This window comes from Uloborus diversus, chromosome 3 (genome assembly GCF_026930045.1).
Source record: "Uloborus diversus isolate 005 chromosome 3, Udiv.v.3.1, whole genome shotgun sequence".
In the NCBI taxonomy this organism is placed as follows: domain Eukaryota; kingdom Metazoa; phylum Arthropoda; class Arachnida; order Araneae; family Uloboridae; genus Uloborus; species Uloborus diversus.
This window is the reverse complement of record NC_072733.1, coordinates 13,904,298-13,931,185: the sequence shown is the minus strand read 5'-3', so window position 1 is coordinate 13,931,185 and position 26,888 is coordinate 13,904,298. Positions and strand designations below refer to the sequence as shown.

The window sequence follows — 26,888 nt, the reverse complement described above, 5'->3', positions numbered from 1 at the left end:
GAGGCAGGAATTGCAGTTATTCGCGCAGCTTTGGCCATGGTCGCGGCAATGCTTCTGGAGCTTTCTTGGTAAACCTATTTAATTTTTGTAGAAGGTTCACGACTGGCTTTAACAGGGGATATTTCCCAGCATTTCAGAAAGGTTACTCACTTGTATCGGAAAACGTTCCTGGTTGAAATTGGGCACATCAGCTACCTATTCCATGAACGTTTCTGAATCGTTTTTACAGTGTATGTATGTGGCATAACTCAAGAAAGGTGAAATTTGGTACGTAGACTCCTAGTGGAGTCTAGTTGTGCACCTTCCCTTTTGGTTGCATTCGGGTGTTTCTAAAGGGATCTTTTGCCCGTTTTTGGGGGTAAATCATTGTTAATTTCGATGGATACTCAAGTGGTGTTATAGTTTGGCGGACACTTGGCGATATATCGCCAGTATTTTGGTCGCCAAGTTTTGTCGCCAACTAGGCGACATATTTGGCATTTTTTTTTTTAAATCTGGTTTTAATTTGGCCACTGGTGATGATATTTAGAGAGTAAACTATTGAATCACATTAAAATTGGCAATAATGGAAAATGTCATTGAATTTGAGTAAAAGGAAGTCATGTGATGCACACATCAGCTCGTTTTTTCATTCGTTTCACCAAAACTATTCTTAATACTAAAATAGAAAATATTTAATAGAAAAATATCTTTTACTATTTCACTTTGCCCCATAACGTTTTAAAAAGAAAACTTTCCGCTTTTCTTTAAGGTACAAATTTACTGCAAGAAATAAATAATAATGTTTCAATGCATTTTTAAAATACAGTCCTTTCTTTGTGCACTGTCTTTTCAAAACAAATTTCCAATTTGTTCCTTTTCGAAAAGGTAAGTTATTTTAACTACTTCACATTGCTCCACCTTACCCTACCGTAAGTCATATGAGTTCTTTATGTTCCGAAAGTATGTATGGCGATAACTCCAGTTAACCGTGCATTAGTATATACTTATGATTGTGTACTTAAATCGTTCATTTCTTGGTTTGATAAGATACATTATTATATTATATTTCTATTCTAATGAGTACGGAAATTGTATGAATAGTGATAAATACGCCTTTTTCAATAAACTTTTTTTTTTAAATCTGTTTTAAAAACATTCAAAAAATGTTTTGCGACTCAAACATACATTTAATATTATACTGAAACGTGATTTTTCTAAAATGTGGATTTAATGAGTTTTAAAAGATTTTTGTTTCGCGAATAACTTACAGAACTTAATGGATGAAAAGATAGTCTAAAAAAATGTACATAATTTTGCTAAAACCTCTTTTCATTGAATGCTACAATACATACAGAATGCACCATATTAGTTTTTTGAACATGTAGGCCATACTTTCCGAGAAAAAGTACATCTAACTTTCAAATATCGCAATTTGAGCAAAAAACATTTGCACAGCTCAGAACTACACCATAATTTCATTTAAAATTAAATCTCACTATTCCAATTTGGGAAAAAAAATAAAGTAAATTGTTTTTGTAAAGTTACACTTTAAGTGAAATTAAAAATGCAATAAATATGTTTCAATACCCTGTAATAACGTATACCGTTACTATTACAACTTGCTAACGCTTTTTTTAAGCAAAATTTTCTCAAATATCTTATCACATAGGAGTTTTGAGCGCTGATTGTATTCCTCAAGCTATTCTCTTTCGTTATGAAACTTTCTGCTGGGCTAAAACTATAAATAAAACCTAGTTTCGTGGTGTCGTGATTGTACATTTTTCCTTTTTTCTTGTTTAAATTACTCCCGTTTTTGCTTTCAGTTTTTCTGAACTAAAAATTCAAAAAAGATTCTAAAAATATGGATTTAATAAGTATAAATTCAAACGCACTGTCAAGAACATGCGCTCCATTTTTTCTAGCTGCAGTTTCTTTCTCCGCTGTATCTGCAAAACACGTGTCTATTTCATAAACTTCATATACTTCTAATCGCAATCGAATCAGTATAATTTTTTTTTCATCTCCGTAACTGTAAATTATTTCATCAATGACAGAACATAGTCCATAGTAAAATGAAAAAAAAAAAAAATAGATAAATAAAGATAAATAAAAATGCTATATTTATAATACACACACAAATAACATTAAACTGATTGAGCAAATAGAGTCATTGTATATTAAATGTTATGTTAAATTAGGCTTACTAAAGGTTTTCTAGATTTTTGAAAGCTATCGAAAACTCAACTTTTATTTTTAAAAACTCGTGCCATTTTATTCTTCAAAACTGGTTAAAATGTATCTCCGAATAAGCAGCGAAACCAAAAAAGAGTACGAAAATAGAATTTAATAAACCATTTAATCGTTCAATTGAGTTATGTAGAACTATGCTTTGATTTTGACGATAAAAACTGTCACTTTTATCTGAAATACATTTTCAACCGAAATTAAATTTTTCTCCTTTAATTAACTGTCCTCAGTCCAAATACAATCAATAAAAGCAAGCGCGGAAAAAGAAAGAAGTTCTGAAAACAAATTTTGTCGTTCTTGGCTCCAATGCTTAGAATATGCACATCGAACTGGAGTGACATTGATTGTGCTTTTCATTCTAGTCTTTGCCGATAACGCTCCCAAAATAGCTGGTTTATGTTATCGGACATTTTCATCTAACAAAATATAAACAGTTTCATTTTATCAACTGCTGTTGAAAGTACACATAGAAGAACTTTAGGAAGGCTTATAACGATTGCTTTAGTAATTACTATCGGCGCTTTTATTTCTGGGTGGAAAAAAGGCTATAAAAAGAATCCTAAAGGAGAATTTATTTCTTTTCTGTGAATGAAATATATTTTTTCAATGAGCTATGACTTAAGCACTGATGGCTATGATCTCAGCAAATGCGATACTTTGATACAAGCTATAAACATTTTATGCTAAGAAATTGATGTGTAAAGAAATGATAATGGGTTATTTTAATCGCGATATATATAAGTGTAGGAAAAAATGTTTGCGTAAATGTTACATTAAAAGCATTATTACAATTGAGTCTGTTAGAAGCAAAGATATGCAAGTCGAAAAATTAAACATTTGGAGATAATCATTACCATTGTTAGTTTAACCTCCCTTCTGTCTTGGGGAAAGAGATAATACCAGCAGAGCTAGTAGGTTATGTTACACTGTAAAAAAATTCTGAAACGTTACTGGTTATTTCCGTGGAACGTCTCGGGATTTTACACGTTTTCACCTATTTCCCCTTAAAAACAAGTATCTTCAGAAAAAAGTTTCCTGAATCGCTACAGATTGCACGCGTGCAGACTTTTCATTCTTGTGGAAAATATTTTTAACAACCAGTTTAAACATTGAATGAGCGTGTTTATTAAGTGTATCGGCCTAGGGTTGCTTACGGCCTGTCCAATTTGACTAAGCTCCTAATGAGAGCGAAAAAGTCAATGAATAGCTACAGTTCTTTGCAAGGCAGGAATTGCAGGTAAGATATATGGTAGGTTCCTTCTTGCTCAGCTTTGGCCGTGGTCGCTCTAATTTTTATGGATCCTTCTTGGTAAATCAGGAAGATTCTAATCAATAACACTAAACCAACCTAATCCTTCGAGAAGGTTCTAGAGACATGACTAGCTTTAACAGGGGAGATTTTGCATTTCTTCAGAAAGTTTCAAGGTTAATTTCAGAAAGGTTTCTGACTTTTAGCGGGAAACGTTCCTGGTTTTTCAAGCTATGTTACTAGAAGAAATTGGGCATATCAGCTGCCTATTATTTTCCAAAAACGTTTCTGAATCGTTTTTACAGTGTATAAACATCCTTATTTTGCATTGTGTTTTGTATAGTTTAACATTCCTACCCCCCTCCCCATCTTATAACTAAATTTTTATACTCGTCCCTTTTTCTATTCATTGAAGTTATGTGGTATCTGATAAACTCCACTAATGAGGTAAAGTCGTCATTTTCATAAGGTTGAGAAAAAAAATCATTAATGAAATATGCGCATAAATACTTCAAAACAACTAGTACCCTTTTAATGCATTAGAAAGTATTATTTTTTTAACTCAAAAACCATCTTTAAATGTATTTTAATTTGACTTCAAAGATTAAAAGTGTGATATTGCCCCACATTTCCTAACAGAAGTGTTACGAAAATGCTTAATTTATGATTCTATAGAAACATTTAATAAGGCTATGTCCTTTTCGGACACTGTTTTAACTCTTATTTTGAATTAATACCTATTTAAACAGAGGAAAGTGAAAAGTACGACTTATACAAATACAGGGTACGAAGCCGCTTCAGAAATAAGAAACAAATGTGTTTATAAATGCTTTATATTTTTATGTATATATTTGGGGCAATGCAGCCCGAATAATATATTTTTTTTTTCGATTTCAGTAAACACTGTGAGACACATTCTCCTTACATACACATTCTCATAAAGATCCAGAAACTAATCATTCTCACAAAAAAGTATATTACTCAATCTTTGTTTTAGATATTCATTAAACGTTGTGAAATAAGTTTTTTAACAAATTAAATGTATAAAAATGTTGGTATGTTTGCTTATACATGTGTTATCGGCAAATCTGAAAGTGTTTTTTTTTTTTTTTTTAATTCTTCTCAGATAGTTCTGTTAGCTTATAATGTCTTATACACGATATGTAATTAAAAATACACAACTTAATCCAGTGTTACATCTTTAATTTAAAAACTGCCTGTGATGATAAAACTTATAAAAATAATATATCTCAAAAGCTCTTGTAAAGAAGTATATATTTTTTATGCAATAAATATACATCCAGCAAAATAAAGCTCAAACAGAAAAAGAAACGATTCACATCCAAAAGGTCAAAAGCTGTTCTTATATTACCTATTATTTAGAGAAAAATCCTATTTTTGTAGAAAAACAGGATTTAATTGAAAAGCGTGGATTCCCAAAGACATATTACGAGAAATAACTATTTCATTTATATGGGAGTCTGCAATTTTCGTTCTTTATATTATTTAGATAATCTTCTTTTGCTCGCGGCGTTTATTCTCCGCGTCTAATTAGATAGAGCTGAACTTCGTTTTAGACCAGCGTGGGCTTGTAACAATTCGCGTGGAAATTAAAGATGTCTTCCACAACTTGCATATTTTTAATTTGGATCTAAACTTTTAACTGTAAAAAAAATCCGAAACGTTACTGGTTATTTCCGTGAAACGTATCGGGATTTCACACGTTTTCACCTATTTCCCCGTAAAAAACGAGTATCTTCACAAAAAAGTTTTCTGAATCGCTACAAGTTGCACGCTTGCAAGCTTTTCACTGTTGTGGAACATATTTTTAGCAACCAGTTTAAAGATTGAATGAGTGTGTTTATTAAGTGTATGGGCCTAAGGTTGCTTATGGCATGCCCAGATTGACTACGCTCTCAATGAGGGCAAAAATGTCAATGGATGGCCACAGCTTTGCAAGGCAGGAATTGCAGGCAAGAGGTATGCTTGGTTCCTTCTTGCTTAGCTTCGGCCGTGGTCGCTGTGATTCTTAAGGAGCCTTCCTGTGAATTAGGAAGGTTCTAATCAATAGCACTCAACCTACTTAATTTTTTGGGAGGTTCTACCGAGACATGACTGGTATTAACAGGGAAGATTTCGCAATTTTTCATAAAGTTTTAAGATTAATTTCAGAAAGGTTACTGACTTTTAGCGGAAAACGTTCCTGATTTTTCGAAGATATGTTACTGAAAGAAATTGGGTACATCAGCTGCCCATTATTTTCCAGGAACGTTTCTAAATCGTTTTTACAGTGTTGTTGTAATGATTCTGTGTAAGAATGGTAACTCAACTGAGATGATAATAAAATGTTCTGGCAAAATAAAACGCATTGATAGAAATATTCTTGCAGGGTAATGAAACGGATTTGAAGTCACCAAGTTGAGTGTTAAAGTAGCTTCAAGTACTATTAAATGACCATGTCACTTTATGGCATATACACTGCAAAAACGATTCAGAAACGTTTCTCTAAAATAATAGGCAGCTGATATGCCCAATTTCTGCTAGTAACATATCTCGAAATAACCAGGAACATTTTACGCTAAAATTCAGTAACCTTCCTGAAAAATTCAGATATCTTCCCGTTTAAAGCCAGTCGTGTCTCTGGAACTTCAGAATGATCTTAGATAGGTATACTATAACAATCTATCACCTTCCAGATTTATCAAGACATTCCAATACCAGTATTGCAAACATTGCGAACGCTGAGCCAGCACTGTAAAAAAATTCCGAAACGTTACTGGATGCACGAATGCAGACATTTCACTGGTGTGAAAGATATTTTTTGCTACCAGTTTAAAGAATGACTGAGCATGTTTATAAGGTGTATCGGCTTCAATTTGATCACGGCCCGTCCAGATTGACTGAACTCCCAATGGGAGCAAATAAGTCACTGGATAACTGCAGGAATTGCAGGCAATTATTCACGCAGCTTTAGCCATTGTCGCGGTAATGCTTCTGGACCTTTCTTGGTAAACCAGAAAGGTTCTAATCAAATACATTACACCTATTTAAATTTTGTAGAAGGTTCACGACTGGCTTTAAAAGGGGATATTTCCCAGCATTTCAGGAAGGTTACTCACCTGTGTCGGAAAACGTTCCTGGTTTTTGTAAGAAATGTTACTGGTTGAAATTGGGCACATCAGCTGCCTATTATTTTCCAGGAACGTTTCTGAATCGTGTTTACAGTGAGAATTGCAAGCAAGTGTAACTTTTGATTGCAATTCTTGCAGTGCTACATAGGCCATACTTTTTCGCCCCTTTGGGTGTTAAATCAGCATGGACGAGCCGTAAGCGAATTATAGCCGATACACCACCTTATAAAAACTCTCAGTTAATCTTTAAACTGGGAGCTAAAAATATTTTTTACAACAGAGAGAAATCTGCATTCAGACAACTAGTAGCAATTCAGGAAACTTATTGACAGTGATACTAAATATTTCCAGGAAGTGGATAAAAACCATTGAAATTTCGAAACGTTACACGCAAATACTCAGTAACGCTTCGGAGTTTTTTTAGTGTATAAAAGGCGAAGCTAATATGAAAAAAAAAAAAAAGAAAAAAAAAACAATTTTTTTTTGTTGTACTTGGAAAAAAATACGAAATACTGTTCATTACTCGAGTATTATGCGTACTTTGAAATTAAGAGGAATTAATCGACATGGCTTAAAGTTTACTTTAAAATTTTTAGATGAAATTTTGATGCGAGACCATATAACCAGTGAAACAAAAACAAAATTGAATTTTGAATTAGATGCAACTATTTTTTGTCATAAGTTATTAGTTGCATAATATATTATTATTAATTTTTAGTTGCATAAATAGGATTTGGAGGCTGAAAGTAGCACGAGTAAAATATTTGAAAGTATTTAAAATCAGTAGATCAGCATAACATATGATGCGAACGAAAAACGCAGGGGCCCGTTGCACGTACATAAAAGCAAACATTTCATGTCAAAACTGATCAAGAAGAGGAAAACAGACTAAATTTCAAGCATAGGAAATAACTAAAGCTGTTCTTTATAAATCAGATAATATTAATTATTTGATTGAAAATACAATACAATTTTGTTCAAGTTATTTATTTGCACAAAAATGAAAAAAAAAAATTAAAATTTAATTTGAATTTTGACGTCTGGAATTCAAATTATGTTTTTCGCAATCACGAGTGTGTGTTTGTGTGTATGTAGGCGTTTGTGTTTGTGTCTGTGTGCAGGCATGAGTGTGTGAGTATGTGTGTGTGTATGCATTTGTGTTTGTGTCTGTGTGCAGGCATGAGTGTGTGGGTATGTGTGTATGTGTGTGTAGGTGTGTATGTAGGTATGTGTATAGGTATGTTTGTGTGTAGGTATGTATGTAGTTATGTTTGTGTGTGTAGGTATGTGTGTGTGTATGTGCGTGTGTGTATGTGTGTGTGCGCGTGTATGTGTAGGATACGGATGCAACCTGGAGACGGTTTTCGTTACAGAAGCAGCATTGCGAGGCCGGTCGACGGTGGTGCTGCAGAGGGAGGCGGTGGGAAAATAAAATCATAGGAACGCCCAAAACAGTCAAATGAGAACAATAAGAAATGTGATTGCTCAAAAAAAAATAATAGAGATTTTAAAACAAAGAATATCTCTAACGACTAATAACTAACTTTTATTTTAAATATAAGTTTAGTTTTATAAATAGTTGACACATTATTTATACCAGTGATTAGTATAAAGTCATTTCAACTTACGCATTCACTCGCTGCGCTTTCTTAGAGGGAGTCAATAAGTTTATAACATAAACTTTTCGCACTTTGCCCCTGGGAAGACTCTGCAACTTTTGAAAAATGAGTTTATATCTTCTTATGTTTTATGTCGTTACATATTTCACAATCAATGGCATTGACGCATTTTACTTCATTCTCGAGATTGATGAGTAGCCCGCTAGGAATGAAATAACAGCATTGAAAATTATTGTGATTGAATCTTTGCGAATGTTTATCAAGACTTGAAGGTAAATTTTATTGCCTTCAAAATTTCCTTCCTCAAGGCAAGTAGAAAAACCACTAGTCTTATTCCTGTTGGTTTGCTAGTTCAAATAAGATGTAAGATATGTTTTACTTTTATTTTTAATGTTCGATGATTCAATGTTCTTTTGCTTGAAAATGAAATCCCTATAATGTTTGATAATATCGGGTCAATTTGCATCATACGACTTCTAGCTGGAAAACTTATCTGGCCAAAACAATTGTCATCAATAACGCCTCAAGGTTGCTATACTTCAAAATAGTCTCCAAAGAAAAAACAAAAGTTGGTGAATCGAGAGAGCAGTAGAAAATGCGATAATGACATTTCCTGTTCTGACTTGGGCTGTTCAAATCCAAGCGTCTTCGATGAAATACTGGGACACAAAACTGCCATCAGATTCAGCTTTTGCAGATATCGTTTCGGTGAAAATAATGGTAAAAATATTCCGTATAATGTTTATCTGCAAAAATAATTAACACCTGTGATAATAGTGGTTCAGAAAACTCCTACATGAAGCATCCGATCAAAAAACGTTCTTTTCGTTTGCATCTCTGAAAGCTTAAGGAAGTATTTCTTCGTCTGATATTATTGTTGGCTGCCTTCTATTTAAAAGAAAGAATATGTGTCTTTGCTTTGAGAAAGATCGTGCATGTTTTTTTTTCTAATTTTATTTTGAAATATGATGTTATATTTTTGTGCTTAACTGTTAACAATGTTTTTTCATAGAATTTTCTTAAAAAGGTTTAAAATGTTAAACTTTTGGTCATTAAATGATTTTTTTATGGAATAAGTTATCATTTTCAGTTCCTTCCAGGTAATCAATGTGTGCGTGTTGGGTAGAAAAAAATATGAGATTCGAAAAAAAAAAACCGCCGGGGAACTGTAAACTGTTGATTGACTAATGTGGTTTCAATTTAAAATTAAAAAAAAATGGAATTACAATTGCGTTTAAAAATCAATTTTAAATTAAGACTAAATATCTCTAGTTGATGATACACTTAAAAATTCATAGAAATAACTCTTTGTAAATACTGTATTTATTAGTCGATTACATTATTTTGTTCAACGTTTCGCATCTTTATCTATGTAGATATCCATTTCCATTATTAGTTTTCTAAAATTACACTGCAGTAAAATTAATTTTAAACATATCATACAAAGTATTGAATATTTTTAGCTCAAATTTTAGATGTGCGTATATAAGTTCTTATAAACTTATGTCTATTTCAAATATAACATGACTTCAGATCATTCCTTTTTTAAAAAATATGTTACACAATTCATAAAATGGCAGTGTAATCTATATTCCCTGTATTTTTAGTTCGAGTATAAAGCTGGCCGCAGTTCGTACTGTGGCCTCAAAGAGCGCACCCAAGCTAGATGGACATTTAAAAGTACTTTACTAAATAAAAGAACTTTCTCACTAAAAAAATGCTACATTTTTCGTCTATAATTTTAATTCTTTAACTGTTTTTTTTTTTAAATTTACACTAATTCAGATTCTACATTTTATGTAAGGAGAAAAAATATAAGAAATTCGGCTTCTCAGTCGGCGTTTCTTTCTTTAGTTTTTTAAAGTGTCAGAAAAAAAATGAATTGAGTTTAAACGATTTCAAACTAAGAGTGCATTTACACTTGAAGTTTGCTAAAACGTATTGCCCAACAGTTTCCAAGAGTAAATTACTTATCCAAGAGTACTTTTAAAAGTACTTTAATAACTAACAAGAAACTTTTCTCACTAAAAAAAAAAAAAATACTTCCTTTTTTCGTCAATAATTTTAATTCATTTATCTTTTTTTTTTAATTTACACCAATTAAGATTCTACATTTTATTTTTAGGAGAAATAATATTTGCAATTCTGTTTCACAGTCTGTGTTTGTTTCGTTAGTTTGCTAAAATGTCAGAAAAAAATAGATTGAATAAAAATATTTCAAATTAAGAGTACATTATTACTTAAAGTTTACTGAAACATATTGCCTAACGATTTTCAAGAGTAAATTTAATGCATTAACAGTTAAAACTAAGTGACTTAACGACTTGTGAGGAAAAACTTAATACATTAACGGCTGAAATTAACCTAAAGTAACGCCTAACATTTGCGAGAATCAACTTAATGCATTAGCAGTTGAATGAACTGAAATGTAACGCCTAACAATTTGCGAGAATAAATAAAACATTTCCTTTATGCATAGATTTTAAAATCGATTTTAAATATTCGAAAAGTAAATGTAAAATAATTTCCAGCCTGAGCCAGTTCAGAGATACAAGTATGATTAAGAGTGGACGATACGAGACTAGAAAACAAGCGCGTTTAGTTTTTGACTGGACTTTAGCCCTTAACATTTAGCAAAATACTTAAAAATATGGTCGCGAGGATAAAAATATCACATCCATGGTTCGTTAAATTTCAGTTTCTTGAAAGTCCGTAACAGCATATTTGGACAAATACAAAACTACACTTAATTAAGCTATGTAATGATAGTTGAAAGTTTTAAGAATGCAAGAGGGATTCTTCGAAAATTGAAATAATTGATTAAGGGAAATCGGTGAACTGATAGAATTTATATCACCTGCCAAAAGAGAGGACTAAACGTTAACCGAAAGTCTGACTAACCATAATATATTCCACTGATAAGTTGTTTCCAGAAGAATTACGAGAGAAGGAGAGTAATTCGTGTAGCTTAATTAATTCCAGCTGATATGATTGGGTAATTGATTTATGAAGGCATCACTTTCCAACTTGCTTGTTTGCAAATTATCCTGACATATAGTGTCATTTCTAGAAAAATATAATTACATTTTATATAAGCTGTGTTATTGTTATCTAGAATAGATTTTGTTTTTAATTATTAACTAGCGGTAGCTGTGTTAGCAACTTTCTTGAGGTAGATGAAACCGGCTCCTGTCTCTCATTTTCTGTAGGAAATTATGTGCTCCAAGAGGTTACATTGCGTAACACTTGACAGGGATCCCAACATTAATAACTGGGATCTCCATAATTGCGTAATGGGGCTTTCCGCGATTGCCTACTGCGCAGATGCATGAGAGCACCTGAATTTCATATGGCTATAGACAGTTGCGAAGGCATGTCTGGAAAAAGCCTCCTGACCGAATAGCGGGTTAACTTTATGGCATTTCTCTTGACTGCTATTCGGGAAAAAGGGCAAATTGGCTGCCCATCATGTATATTGTGTCAGTGAGTAGAAAAATAAATTAGTTTTGTGTTGTGAACATTGTCTCTTCAATTCGCTCCCTCTCCATAAGTTGATTTATGGAAAATGTGAAAAAGAAGAAGTGGTGAAGATCCACCACAGTTTCTACTTAACTCTGATCAACAGTGAGAGAAATGAAATGAATATTTCTTAAAGTAAAGTTCTTCTTAGCATATATTTTTACTAATAAATTTATACACGTACATAAAACTTTAAATTTTACCGCACCTATACAAATTAAAATATAATCTTTGTTTTAAAATAACTATGGGGTGTTAGTAAAGCTTGTTCACGGAGAGATTGCGGATAACCTTGAAGAGTAAACATCACCTGTATCATTTGTAATAGGTAGAATCAGCCAGAAAGGCCGGGTATTAAGTAGCGCGTTCGCGCTGATCCTACACTGTAAAAACATTTCGAAACGTTATTGGCTATTTCCGTGGAACGTCTCGAGATTTCACACGTTTTTACCTAGTTCCCCGTAAAACCAAGTATCATCACAAAAAAGTTTCCTGAATCGCTACAAGTTGCACGCGTGCAGACTTGTCACTGTTATGGAAAATATTTTTAGCAACCAGTTTAAAGATTCAATGAGCGTGTTTATTAAGTGTTTCGGCCTAAAGTTGCTTACGGCCTGTCCATACTGACTAAGCTCCCAATGAGAGCGAAAATGTCAATGGATAGCTACAGCTTTGCAAGGCGGGAATTGCAGGCAAGAGATATGCTTGGTTCCTTCTTGCATAGCTTTAGCCATGGTCGCTCTGATATTTATGGAGCCTTCTTGGTAAAGTAGGAAGGTTCTAATCAATTATACTGAACCTACTTAACTTTTCTAGAAGGTTCTAGAGGCATGACTGGCTTTGACAGGGCAGATTTCGCACGTCTTCATAAAGTTTCAAGGTTAATTTCAGAAAGGTTAGGGACCTTTAGCGGAAAGCGTTACTGGTTTTTCCAAGATATGTTACTGGAAGAAATTGTGCACATCAGCTGCACATTATTTTTCAGGAACGTTTCTGAATCGTTTTTCCAGTGTACTATTGCAAAATAATAACAAATAACCTAATTCAAAGGATACGAATAATGTTTGAGCTTGAAGGTCACCCTTCTCTCCGTGGTCAAGGTTTAGAATAATTAGTTACAATGAATCCACCTATGTGTCTCTAAAATGCACTAGTTGTTGGTTTGAACAACTTCTAAAAACAGTTAATGTTCCTTTTCCTGTATTCCGCGTACTGTTTAGTTGTCAAGTGCTATTCGCACACAATTGATACTCTATAAATAATTAAATCTTAATAATTAGCTGTATTTGCAATTTTCCTACCGGCTTAAAAACGAATTTTAGTCTCTAGATTGAAGGATAACGAAAGCCAAACTTCGCGCAGAATAAGATCAAATACGTCACTCTAATACTTTAAATTAAAACCTAATGTATTACTACGCAAAGAAAGGGTATTCATCAGAAGAAACCTGTGTAAATGAACTACATTTGAAGCTAAGAATCAGCTTCTTTGATTTTCTTTAGATGTAAAACATGATTTCTTAAAATTAACTGCTTTCATTTACTTCGTTTTGTGGAAAACTTACAACACGTGTGACCAAGAAATGAAATTTTATAAGCATTTGATTTTGCGCAATAAGATGAAAGACGGAATATTGAATTTGCATAAATAAATTTATTGACTATTTTTTCTTCATAAGTTTTTTTTTTCTTTTAAAAATGGGATTTTCTTATAATCTTGGAACACGTGTCTGCAATTTAAACGTTATTTTATAAGACTAAATGCTTTTTTATTCGGAAACGCTCAGTTTCATAGCATACATAATTTCCTTAAAACGAGGGGCAATTGCTACGCTTTTGGAAAGTCCAAAAGTTTGTTTCAAATCTGCCTTGAAATTCACCTTTTATTCTGGCTCCTGCTGCATTATACTATTATCTACTACTATTATCTACTAGTAATGGAGATAATTGAAATATTTTCATGAAACCACTTAGAGGTTTACAATCCCTATGATTTATTCTACTGAAAATCATTCGATTACCATGATCCGTCGATATCTGGCCTCTTTGGTTATGCAAAAATCTCCTTATTTTCACTATTTGTCTACTAACTGACTATTAGACTAAATACGTAAGCGTCAGTAGTATATTAAATTATAGGAGTTATATAGTCAGCAAAATTTTATAGATAGGTATTAGTTGCATCATTTGACTCGGGTTCTTAATAACTTATCTATTTTTATGAAAAAATAGGAAGTAATGTCGCAAAATGGTACAATGTTTACGTAATGCCGCAGTTATAATGAATAGTGTTGCCAAAAATCTAGAGCAATGATGAAGGCTGAGCAATAGGAAAGAGCAATAAGAAATGAGTTAACAAGCATAAGTGAGAGGGGATTTTTAAGGAAAAAATTGTCCTCTAAATATGGCTAATCGCTTAAGGGGTCTAAGGACCCTTAACCTTCAAAATGTTCTGGGAAAATGTGATTTTCTGGGAAAAATATATGTTATGCCTAATTTAATTCTGAACAATTTGATACCTTATTTATTAGAATACGCAAAAAACTTTTCAAGTTATCGTGAAAATGCGTAAACTTTCCCCATAGAGATTTATGTTAACAGTAGCTGTTTAAGCCTCTTTTTCTCAGGTTGCGTTCTCTCAGGTTTCTCGTTTTGCGCGCATGATATCTCAAAAAGTTTCTTATATATTTCAGTAAAACTTCTTGTGCATGCTTGTCTGGTTTATGTTTATGATCTGAACCTAAATTCATTTACTTTTTTTTTAAAATTATTTAGTTTTTTTTTTAAAATTTATAAGTTAATATCAAAATTTTCCAAAATTTTGGGGGAAAATGATTTTTTTTTAAAAATATTAACTTTTATTTTTAGTTAAAATTTAGGTTCAGATCATAAAAATAAACCAGACAAACATGCATCAAAGTTTAACGGAAATAGATAAGAAATTTTCTAAGATATCATGCGCGCAAAACGAGAAACCGGCACTTGAGAAAAAGAGGCTTAAACAACTGCTGTAAATATTAATATCTATGGGGGAAAGTTTACGCATTTTCACGACAACTTGAAAAGTATTTTGCGTATGGTAATAAATAAGGTATCAAATTGTTCAGAATTAAATTAGGCATAACTTAAATTTTTTCCAGAAAATTGAAAATTTTGAAGGTTAAGGGTCCTTTGACCCCTTAAAAATCGTTTTGTTCTTGTATTAAATTCATCTAACTATCTAATTGATCATTTATATTAAGAAACATTTTTGGATGGAATTGGCAATGTTTTATTTTATGCTTTTCAGTTTTCTGAGGTGATTAACCGATAAAAATTGTGTAAAATATTTAGCCAGGAACAAAAAAAAAAAAAAAAAAAAAAAAAAAAAGCGCTAGAAATATTATCAGCTGTCAAATTTGAAAATCACTACGAAAGCGTGCTTCTAAAGCGCTTTCTGTTCAATCAACATCTCCGATATTTTGAATTATTATAATTATTTGAATGATTATCTTCCCTTTTCAATGGCGCAGTGATGGGTAGAAATTGGGAGTCACATCCCACAACTATTGGTTTTAGTCAATCCTTGTATGATATTTTTCATACATATTAGTAATGTTGAGACTCCCCCACCCCCCCCGCCCCCAAGGTAAAAGCTGGATGCGCTGGCGTCTATTTTTAACAGTTAACTAGTTTGCCTCCTTAAAAATAAAAGGGATTTTCTCTTTTTTTTCTTGTTAATGCTTTCGTATCTTAACATTATTCCGAATATTATCGGTTTCAGAAAAAAAAAAAAAAAAAAAAAAAACGGTGTAGTTAAGTGTCCGAAACTCATTTTTTGTTATATTTTTTGTTTGGATTACATTTTTCTGTAGCCTTAGTTTTCTAATTAAAAGTTCTTTTTGTTTCCTCCTTTTCGGAAATTTAAATTTGGAATCATAACTCTTACGTTATCTCACTTATAAAACATCGAGAGTTGTAATCTTAACTACACATTAAGAAAAAAAGAGAAAGACAAATGTTTGTCAATTTTTCTTTTCTGATGTTATTATGAAACGCTCCGACACTTGGCCAGATAATTTTGTCGGCACCTTTTCAACACACGCCTCTAAATATTATCAATTACAGTGAAGCACCGTTTATACGTTTTTTAAGGGACTATATGAAAAAAGCGTACAAACGAAAAAACGTATAATAGGTATAAGTTAATGTGTGTTAGACTTTGCAGGGACCAATTTTAAAAACGTATAATCGATAAAAACGTATAAAAGAGAAACGTATAAACGGTGCTTCACTGTATTTTGCATTATTGTGCTATTCTAATGTGTCATTACAATTGCCTTTGACTCTTTATCTCGGGAATAAGAAACAATATCGTCAAATTTTCAACACTTTTGAAAATTGTGCAAGTAATTTTATGTAATACGAGTAGTAGCACTATTTTTCCACACCACATTGCATCTTCCAATATTTGACCATCCATCAATGAGCTATCTCATATCCTTTAAAATTCAATATCTTAAATTCTACACCTTTAAGAATCAAAAATCCTTTTTTATGACATAGAAGTATACCGATGTAATTTTCCAACTAAATGGTCATTCTAAGACATTATTTTATGTTATTTGTATCAGTTATCCTGAAATAATATGCGTCTTACTTTTGATTTCATTTAAATGTTTCATTTTCTGAAATGTTACCATACCAAGCATTTTCGACAAGTAAAAAATTTTATTGGTATCAATTAATTAAATTTTGCTATTTAACAATACATATTTTATATTTATGTAGAAGCTCTGCATTCAGTTTATACGTAAAATATTACTATGTTGCTATTCAGTCCCTTTTTTTTATTCTGAAAAAAATACAAACCTGTATAAAAAAAGTTTTATGTGATGGTACTTTACCCAGCAGGAAAAATACGTTAAATAATTCAGTGAAGCACATATACGCTGTGTGGATACTGATTTTGATATCATTTAAATCCAAAACTGGAGGTAAACGACAAAGATGAGGACAGCCTGGCGGGATCTCCTAAAAAAGGCCAAGGCCAACGACGGGCTTTTGAGCCAATTATGATGATGATGACTTACACGCAACAAAATGATACACCTCTAGTAATGTTTAATAATTAGTTCTTCACCAACATTAAAAAAATTTTAAGGAATATTTAGAGCGAATGTTTTTCAATGTGCTTTACATTAAACTCGAAAACATTAAACTCAATGTATATATATATATATATATACATTGCATTGTATATTATAATAGCTAATAGCTCTCATAGAAATTCTTAAATCTACGATGTTATCAGACTTTTAATATGATGCAAAGACATTACTTAAAAATTATAATAAATTAAGATAAAATAAGCATGAAAATAAGTTTTCCTAGAAAAAAACAACAAAGCAAAATGTAGTAAATTCAGTGGTTAAAAATAACTTTCAAAAATTCAAAGTCGATGATACAAACAACCGCTTCTTGCTGAAAGAAAAAATACTTTTACTTAAAAATGAAAGAATATTCAAGAAGTACATTGGTATTAATTACTTTTCTCATGAACATATTTTTCAACAAATGTTAAAATTTAATCTTTCAAGTACTCATTTAAATAAATGTGTTCCAAACTTACATTCTTTTGTAAAAGATGAGCCTTCAAATGCATTTTATTCATTGCTCATACTTCCGAATCTTTCCAGCTACTGAATACTTACCATAAGACTTTCTCACATAAAATTTTATGTTGGGATTGTGCCAAAACAAACAAAAAGATCCTACCTTTCACAATTTTTCACAAACAGAACTTTCCGCAGGAGTACAGAACATCTCCTTTTTGAGATCCGCCATAAATTTTATGCACGGAATACAAACATTATAAATGTCAAAAAACAGTTACCTTTAGTTTTATATAAGCCCAAGAAAAATGTTTCTTAAAGAACTAGAGAATAAATGGATTATAGAAATACACAACTTTATTTTTCAAAACACAGTCTGAAAATCACATATCTGTGTATAGAAAAATGTTACAAATATGTTAAATGCATTAGCAATACATCATATTGTATCACATTTGTTAACTATGGTTATATAGCTTAAAATCTAGCAAAAATGCTAAAACATCATAAAAACTAAAACATCATAAAAACTACATATTTTTACGCAGCTACGTAATTTATGCTACATATTTATACACTTATCATTTAAAGACATTTGGTGTAGTTAAAGTTTATGTAATTAAGTCACTTACCGCCGTAGTTCGGCCTGACCCGCTTGTCATAGCCCTGGTCAAAGAATGCATTGAGAATTTTGGTAATATTGACTCTGTCATCCCTGAAAATGAGAGTTACATTCAGATATAATACAAGTATTTACTTATGATATTAACCCTGTTACTGTTCCGTAGACTTTAATATACAGCAGTTTTTTTCTTACTGTGTTTACATGCTCCCATGAAAATGTGTTTAATAATTTTATTGTTAAGGCTTTAAGCTATCTTTATAACTTTCTGCAAAAAAAATGCTCCTATTCGACAAGATTTTATCGAAAAATATTTAAATCTTGAAGCTTTTCTATAACAATTCTGTTTTGTAATCATACATTTTAGAAAAAAAAATGAACAAAACTCTTGTCAAATGTTTACGCTTTTAAACTAAAAGTTCTTGCTATTTTTTTCTAGTATCTTAGTCTATGGAAATACAGTACAGGGCTAATTGAATAGTGGTTAATAAAAATAATGTAAAAATTTAGTTTATGGATACATATAACATTAATGTAAATCTCTCATCATGTTGCTGAAGGTAAAGTTAAGCATTTTTACTGCCCCCTCAAACAATTCAGGATCATCTCCTCCTACAAAATGCATCTCAGCATTTGAGTATGAAAGGAAATACTGAGCAAAATCAGACATTACTGATGTATTCTGGAAATTTAAATCAATGAAACTAGAAATTTATAATTGTGAATAAGAAATTGTTTTGTCATTTGGTTTTGTCAAAGTTTAAGTATTGAGTGCAAAATATTTATTATAAATCTCAAATCTCAGAACCAGTTTTGACCACTTGATCAAAATCTAGTTTGGCCAATAGCTTAAACTTTTTTTTTCCTCAATGATAGTACCCTCTCCCGGTTCAAACTAATACAGCACTGGACTCACGCATTTTTCCATAACGATATTTCTTTTGTAGTACATATAATTTTCTTACTTTATTGTTTGTAACAATGACTATTTTTGCATTATATTTGTGTACTCTGAAATAAATTTTACTAGGGTTGACCCAAAAGTTCTAAACATTTGCGGAAAATTTGAAATTTTACTGGCCAAACATCCCCCTCCCCCCTAAATGCTAAAAGGTCAATTTTTAGCAAGCGTTTAAGAAGTTTGGGACAACCTAGTATTAGGATTAAACTTCTAGTATAGTTTGCAGTGGTTTCTTTTTCAGCGGGATACGGGGCACGTTGAATCTGTTAAATAGTTACTCTTTTGTTATAAAACAGAAAAAAAAAAACAGTTGTATAAATGGTGATGATACAAAATTAAAAGTGTAGATGTTATGTTTGTCTGCATACAAGATTTGCTTTGCTGTGCTCCGTTATTTCTTAATGTTATTTGTGAAAAAAAAAAGTTCTCTTTTTTTCTGTTGCCACACTTAAAAATAAAATAGCAGCGATGTTTCTTATAGAACATAGTGCAAAAACGCTTTCAAAAGACTCATTTAAAGTTATATTATCGTATTAAGGGAGAGAAAGACTTCGAAAATGCACAAATGTATTCAAAAACGCCCCGTCTAAGTCTGTTTGAGAACAATCTACCGTAAATCTCTGGCATTAATTATGCTGAATTTTATTTCTAGGCGATATAAAACACAACTTTCAGTTTATTCAAATGTCAAAGACAACGTTAAATTACATAAATTCAGCTGATTGTAGTGTCGAAAACTTTTATATTTGTTATGATAATAACTACCGATTGATAACACAAAAAACATTAACGCTAACAATAATTAATATTGGAGTGTAAAGTACTTGAATGTAATGTCGTACTTCAAAAGATTTTGTGCACACCATATACTAAAAAAAATTATTTAAAAAAAGCCATATGGTTTAGTACTTGGAATTAAGTGCGACAAAAAAGCTGTCTTTCGACAAACTAAATTACTTAATATAATGACAAAGTATGGAATGACGGTAAAATCATAATCAGCTAACTACAATTCCAACACAAAGTAAGAAAAACTGAAATCAACCTTCCTGTTTTTTTTTACTATCATGTGTTACGCACCATTTAAACTTTTTTAACAGAGCAGTTTCAATGTTGAAAATTATACAAAATGTTTTGAAGCTAATTTTCCTACAAAGGTTTTCTGTATTTCAAACGGTTCGGCAAAGACAATTTAAATTTATAACAAATAAGTTATGGAAATTAGTTACAATGTATTAAACAAAGATAATCTAACAAAACTGTGTACTTTATTAAGATTTTGCGATGCAAAAAGTATCAAAAATAATGGTATCCGAAAGCGAGTAAACGTAATAATATACAAAGGATTATTATGTTTTCAAGACAAGCTCATTTATTAGCCCGATATTTGTTTGTGTATACCTGGGAAATTATTCACTTCAGGTGGCGTCTCGAGTTATCTAAAATGCAACCGAGTGCGTCCAAAAAAGAAGAAAACTGGTTACCGGTTTTAATTATACCGATATTGATGAACAAGTTAGTGCTCAATCTCAATCCTTATCAACAGTTGAAATGCAACAAGAAATCTTAAGTGCAAGACAAATAAAGAGGAAAACGAGAGAAAATAGGAAACAAATGTCCCGAAAAAGGGAAATAAAGGTTTGATTGATGTGCCTCATTGCTGATAATTATCAGCGGTGAAAATACCAGGTCACAATTGCGAGGGTCCCCCCCTTACCATAGGAACCCGAAAGGGCATTCAAAAAATGAGTACGACCAGTGTTTTACGTAGAGTTCTGCGATAGATGAAGAGGCCCCAAATTCGCCACGGATAGTTGTAAAAAAAAAAAAAAAAGTTACGTAAAACATGTTTATTTCCGAATGTAGCTCTTGTCCTTATTTTTTTAGGTTAACTGGATGTTTCTTAGTACCTTCTAAATACACTCTTTTTGGTAAAAGTTATTTAAGTAAAAAATTCCAACGAAAAGGTTTTTGCCCCAACTAATTGAGTTAAGTTTGTAGCAGTTTTGAGCTTGACTTCTAAAATTAGATTTGTTTTGAATAAAATTCTCAAAAAGGTGTACTATTCCATAACCTCGTAAAAACTGGGTGTAAAAATGATGGGTTACTATGCTATATACTAATATTCACACAGAAATTGGTAACTGCTTTTGGATGTATAGAATCATACATTTTTGGATATTTGTGAGATGTACAGCAGCTCTCAAAATATTTTTGGCGATAGGTATTTTTTCCCAACCTTTTTGTGCTAGTTGAACTTCTTATAGATGCAATTTGTAACTTTGATCATTTTATATGGCACAGAATGAATAATATGCGTGAGAAATGTTACTTGTCTGTAAAATAATATCAAATACAAATGTATACGTTATAACCAGAAGTTTTCATGTGAATAGGTTGTTTTAACTTTTATTGAAATCAATTTATTTATTGTAGCAAAAGACATTAATATTTAAATTAAAGATGCATATTCTTTTGATTTGAGTGGTGTAGCACACAATCTGGAAAGGGAATTGATAAGGCTGTTTAATAAGGTGTATCTAGGTGTTATAATGTTTTCTGATTGAAGATTTTGTAGAAGTTTTCCATTGAATAATGCTTCTGTGTCTCGACTTTTCTTCCTATGGTGTTTTCGTAGGTGTTAAACTAGATTTAAGTAAGGTGGCTCAAGCAATCGGTCCAGTAATTTGATGTTTCAGCATAAAACCAATACGTCACCATTTTGTAGGATAACTCGGGATCATTATCCTGCTAAACCATGCAACTACACGGCGTTCATTAATAGAATAACGCAGCTCGGGATCTTTAAAAAATTTTAATAACCATTTTGTTTAATAATCTCAGCTATTTCTAAGAGGGAGACAATGTAATCACGACGGTAAACATGCGGTTGTACATGCATTTCAATGCTTCACTGGTGGAAACTGGTACCAAAGATCCATTGTAAGGTTGTTTCACAATGAATAAAAAGTCAGGAATAAATTGAAAACAAATTAATTAGTGTTTTTTAAATGACCTTACTCTAACCCAAAATACATTTCGAGTTTTATTCTAAATTTTAATCAGATTATTTTCCCGGATAAAAGGTTTTTTTTTCTTGGCACTCTTGCAGCAAACTTGTGACATCCAGACATCGTATTATGGTGTAATGTCATCGAATGTGGACATCGCGAGTCCATAAACGGTGGGCATCTCCTTGCTTCTTTAAAAAGCACTCTGTTTGGGTCGGCTATTGACGATCTCGGGAAGCATCGCATACTCTATAAGAGTCTAGAAACAGGTAATCCAATAACATTACGTAATCCAAAATTGCATACATGCCTGCAGTTATCGAAATTCCTGGGCCATTTGCATAAGCTTGTATAGAAAGAAAATAATGAAGTTGGAATCTAAGAGCTGATGTGTGATGGTTTAAAGTAAAGTTTTCTTTTTAAACTTCCTCTTTTCAATTTGTTGGAAAGCGAAATTCTTGTATGAGCGAGAAAATCATTTATTTAATATATAAGAATCTAAAAATTTTATTTTGTCACATCTTCTTACAGCTTTCGGCTTCACTTTTTCAAGTTTGCATTTTTTTTTTCAATTAAAACTTTCTACACATATTATTAGTTGTGCGCCTTTTAGGATAATCAAAGCTTCAAATTACTATTTTACTTCAGGAAGAAATTCAGCTGGAAGAAAAAACTGGGACAAAAAAGCACATGGTCTCATAAACTTTTGAGAGCTGCTGTATTTCTCATAAGAATATAAAACAATTTAACTCAAATAAGAGTTAAAATTACCTTATTAATAATGTATTGTTTACGACATAGAGCTTGCAAAAATTCCTTATAAAAAACTGTTCCATTAATTTTAAATTATACTCCGAATCTGTGGTTGAAGAATTCAGTTTTTAAGTTTTAAATTGTTGCATTTAATAATAGGGTTCTTCTAACTAAGAAATGTATTTCCAAGTAAAACTCTTTGGGATAATTAATATACTATTTTTATAATTTTTGTTTCAATATATTTACTGCTATTTTTAAAATTGTTTCTTACATATCCAACCGTGAACTGAATTATATATAATGTTTTTATTGTGATTTATGCATATATTTTTATATTTTCCATTGAAGTTAAATAGGTTTGTTATTTGCGTGCTGAAATGCACGTCAATCACGCCGCAAAATAGTTGATGAAATTACTGTTGTGTACTGTGTGTCTGTGTGTAAAAACGAAAAATGTTTGGGTTTTTTGTTACATTCTTTAATTGTGAACACAAATCAATGAGGACGTTATAACAGAAATATTAAATTTAAAGTACCATATATTGATTTTTTTTCATGCATATAAATTTAACAATATATTTTATTTTTTCTGGGAAACTATGCATTTTTAAAGAAATCGTAAACAATATCTTGTTTATTTTTGTCTTCACTTTGCGACGTGTTTGCTAAGCGAAAGCGATATCTAGAGGCAATTTTTAATCTAAAATCTTATTTTTAGTTGCACAATGAATAGCTTTGCTTTCTATTAAAGCCTTCTATTTACAGGGCTTCAAAAATTGTTTTCCTCCCTCCCTAGAGTTTTTATTTTAAACCTAAGATTGTTTGTCGAAGATATCAAAAAAATTCCCAGAAACAGTCTAAAAATTCTTCTGGATTGTGTTCTGGATTGGGTTTGAGTTAATGTGCGAAAGATAATTCCATGGAATGAATTCTTCGAATAATAGGCTGAAATATTACGAAAAAAATATTTTTTGAAGTTATTTTATTTCTTGTGGCATAAAAAAATGCTTTTACGCGAATGCATTCTTCGAAGCGTAAATAAAAAAGAAATATTGTAATCGGATCAAGTTAAATTCAAAAAGAAGATACTCTGCTAACTGAGAAATTAAATTTTGATTGAAATTGCTCGGCGTTCTGATTCAATGAAGAAATTGAAAGTAATAACATTTGTTTTAGAAGTGGACAAGTATTAATTGCATGGAATTTCAAGTTCTATATTTGCTAAGAAAGAGCATGGGACAAAAAAAAATCCTTGATTTTTTTTTCTTCAATTATTCACTATACTCATTTTTAACTTAGTGGAAATGTTTTTTTTTCATTATTATAACTTAATTTATTTTCACACATGTAACTAAAAATTTGTTTGTAAGAGCAAATGTTAAACACAAAAGAAAAAGTGATTAAAATATTGTTATAAAACTGCATATCCTCAAATTGAAATTATTTCTCGATAATTAGCTGATGTTATTCGTTTGCGTTAATAATAATGCAATAACACAGAATAAAATATCCTGTTTAAATAAAGGTTCCCGAAATTGAAGCCGCTGAAAAAGTTACCATTTGAACAATATGCATATTTTCAAAGCACGGTGTTATATACAATATCAGTGTATAGATCATTTTCATAGTAAAAAAATGTATTCCATTGCATTACATAATTTATTTAATATGGTATCATTACAGCGCAAAAAAGAAAAAAAACTCTGGTTCTCAGCATAGAACACTTCAGTTCCGAAAGACTAACTATCAAATAAAGAGAAACCCGAAGTTACATTTACTTAACCTAAGTTGTTGATACTTCTGAAACTGTTCAATGAAAATTTACGTGGTAAGTGGTTTAAATATTAGTAGTAGGGGTAAAAGGGAGTATATGTGAACCATTTTCTTTTTCATTTCTTTAATTTTCAGAAAATATTATCAATTTTTCAACACAAAAGTGTTTTCATGATTGAATGAATTTTTCTTTGTGTATTGCTTTTAAGCTTCATACATTGTTTGATAATGTATTTAAAAATAATTTTGAACTTCAGTTTTTAATTAAATGAAAATGTTTTGTGCTTTATATTTCCTGTAAGTAATATATAACATTAAACTATTGATCAACTATTTAGTAACAAAAAATTTTAAAGATAAAAATATTAAACATAAATAAATGAATATTTAATAATATTAATAACAATTAACACTAAATTTACGAACTGATTATAGGAAAATAATAATTATAAATATTTACACATTTTTTAACACTTACAATATCCTACACTTATAATGATATTACGGAGAGCGGCTATGTGAACTGTTCACTTGTACCCCTTGATGTTGTGTTCACAAGTTCCCCATCGTTTACTTTAGAGCTAACTTGCAAAAATAAAAAAAAATAATTTAATAAACAAATTTAAACTTTAGTCATAAATTTACTTGAATGTTCATACAATGGTTTGTAATACTTAGGTTTAGCTTAGCAGTTAGTTTTAAAAATGTTTTCAAGTGAAAAGACAGTGACAAAAATGTTTCAACGCCTGCTAAAACAAAGAAGTTGCCACCACATAAATATGAAATTGCTCATTGTTTTAAATGTTTCTCCGAGAGATACAAATGGTACTGTCCTTATTTGAGATTTTTTCAAGATTTTTCGCTTGAAGCGATCTTAATAAAACATGCCAAGTTCACACGTGCCCCTTGTTCACGTGAGCTTCCTTTTCCCCTACTTTATTTAAAAGTCAGCTTTTCTTATTTAGTGTTGATTGACATTACGTTCACAAATTTGCGCAAAATAAATTTCAGGTATAAGGCATTTAAAATTTAACGCCCAATTACTTGAGTATTTTTAGAAAAAAACGTTTGAAATTACTCTTGACCGGCAAATAATGTACTGAATCATCTTAGCGTACTGGATTTTTTTTCTATTAGAAATAGCGAAATTGTAACAGACACAATTTTAACGTTAGCGTCTAAATAATAAAATCATTCCTCAAATTTATATCACGTTATTCTACGCACCACCTTATATACCAGTAAATTCAGTAACGTGCTGTCCGTCTAAGCAAACCAAGCATTGCTTGGGGATTCCAAAACTAATTTTCATTTCTCACTTGTATGCTCATAATTGACAGGAAGTATGAATTATAAGATTTTTCTTCTCTTGACTTTCACTGAGAATAAATATTTATTTGTCGCTCACACGGCGATTTCCCCCGTGCACGTATCCCCAGGCAAATGAAAAAAAAAAAAAAACACACAGTAAAAGCTCAATCCCAAGCACGAGAATGATTAACACATGGCAACACAGTTTCGCCTTGACTCTTATCCAATGAAAAGAGACCGCCATTGGTACTTCTTTAGATGCGAAACCAAGCAAGCAAATCCAAGCATGGGCAGATTGCATAGTTGCCAGATTGGCTTTTTTTTTTTTGAAATCATCTGGCTTCTTGTTTTTTTTTTTTCGACATGACAAAAGCAGCTTTCCCATCTTGGACTCATTTCGATTAAAGATGAACTTTTAAGTGCTCTGAAAAAGAGAAACACGTTTTTCGGTTCTGTAATTGAATATTTTGCTGCTACTGAACAAAGAATGGAATTCATTTATAAATAAACTGTTAGACTAAATGCAGTATTTGCTTCTAAAAACTCTAAACTTGGGGGGGTACTTTACACTGTCAAAAAAATCCGTCTTTTTACGCTACATTTTCCTTCATTTTTCGACGAAAAATTATCCTTTTCAGGTGAAACGAAAACTTTCTGTCAAATAGGCGCGCGCATGCGCAGTTGACATTTTTACCATTCTAAATTCTACACTTGCCGTGCCGACTGCCCGCCAAAACCAAGACCTGACAACGGCCATGTGTAAAAGTGAATACAAGTCCTGTGACCTCAAGAAGTACCTTCAATATGAATAATCTAGTTATTGGGTGAGTACTTATTTTAGAGTTTGATTCCAAAAATATGTATTGTTCCTTTTTACTGGAAAGCAGTACGTAATATAGCTTGAAAGAAAAAAAGTTAATTTCGCAGATGAGTAAACGCCGCCATATTTAAATTTGTATACAAAACAAAGCTTCCATTTATATTGAGCAGGAACATAACAGGGCTTATGCAAAGCCAACAAATGTACTTTTATTTGAGTTTACTGAAAAAGGTTAGAAATAAACCTTGGAACTTGTTTGGAAGTCAAATTGTGGTTGAGAGAACGATATTTCAA

General features: G+C 31.5%; 1 protein-coding gene across 1 annotated transcript in view; it reads right to left on the bottom strand.

Annotated features, from left to right (window-relative positions):
* Positions 1-26,888, bottom strand: part of LOC129218033 (gamma-aminobutyric acid receptor subunit beta-like) — a 539,475-nt gene that overhangs the window by 392,249 nt on the left and 120,338 nt on the right. Inside the window, exon 2 of the mRNA XM_054852214.1 lies at positions 17,973-18,055. Coding sequence (XP_054708189.1) covers positions 17,973-18,055 — 83 coding nt within the window. The remainder of the gene's footprint in view (positions 1-17,972; positions 18,056-26,888) is intronic.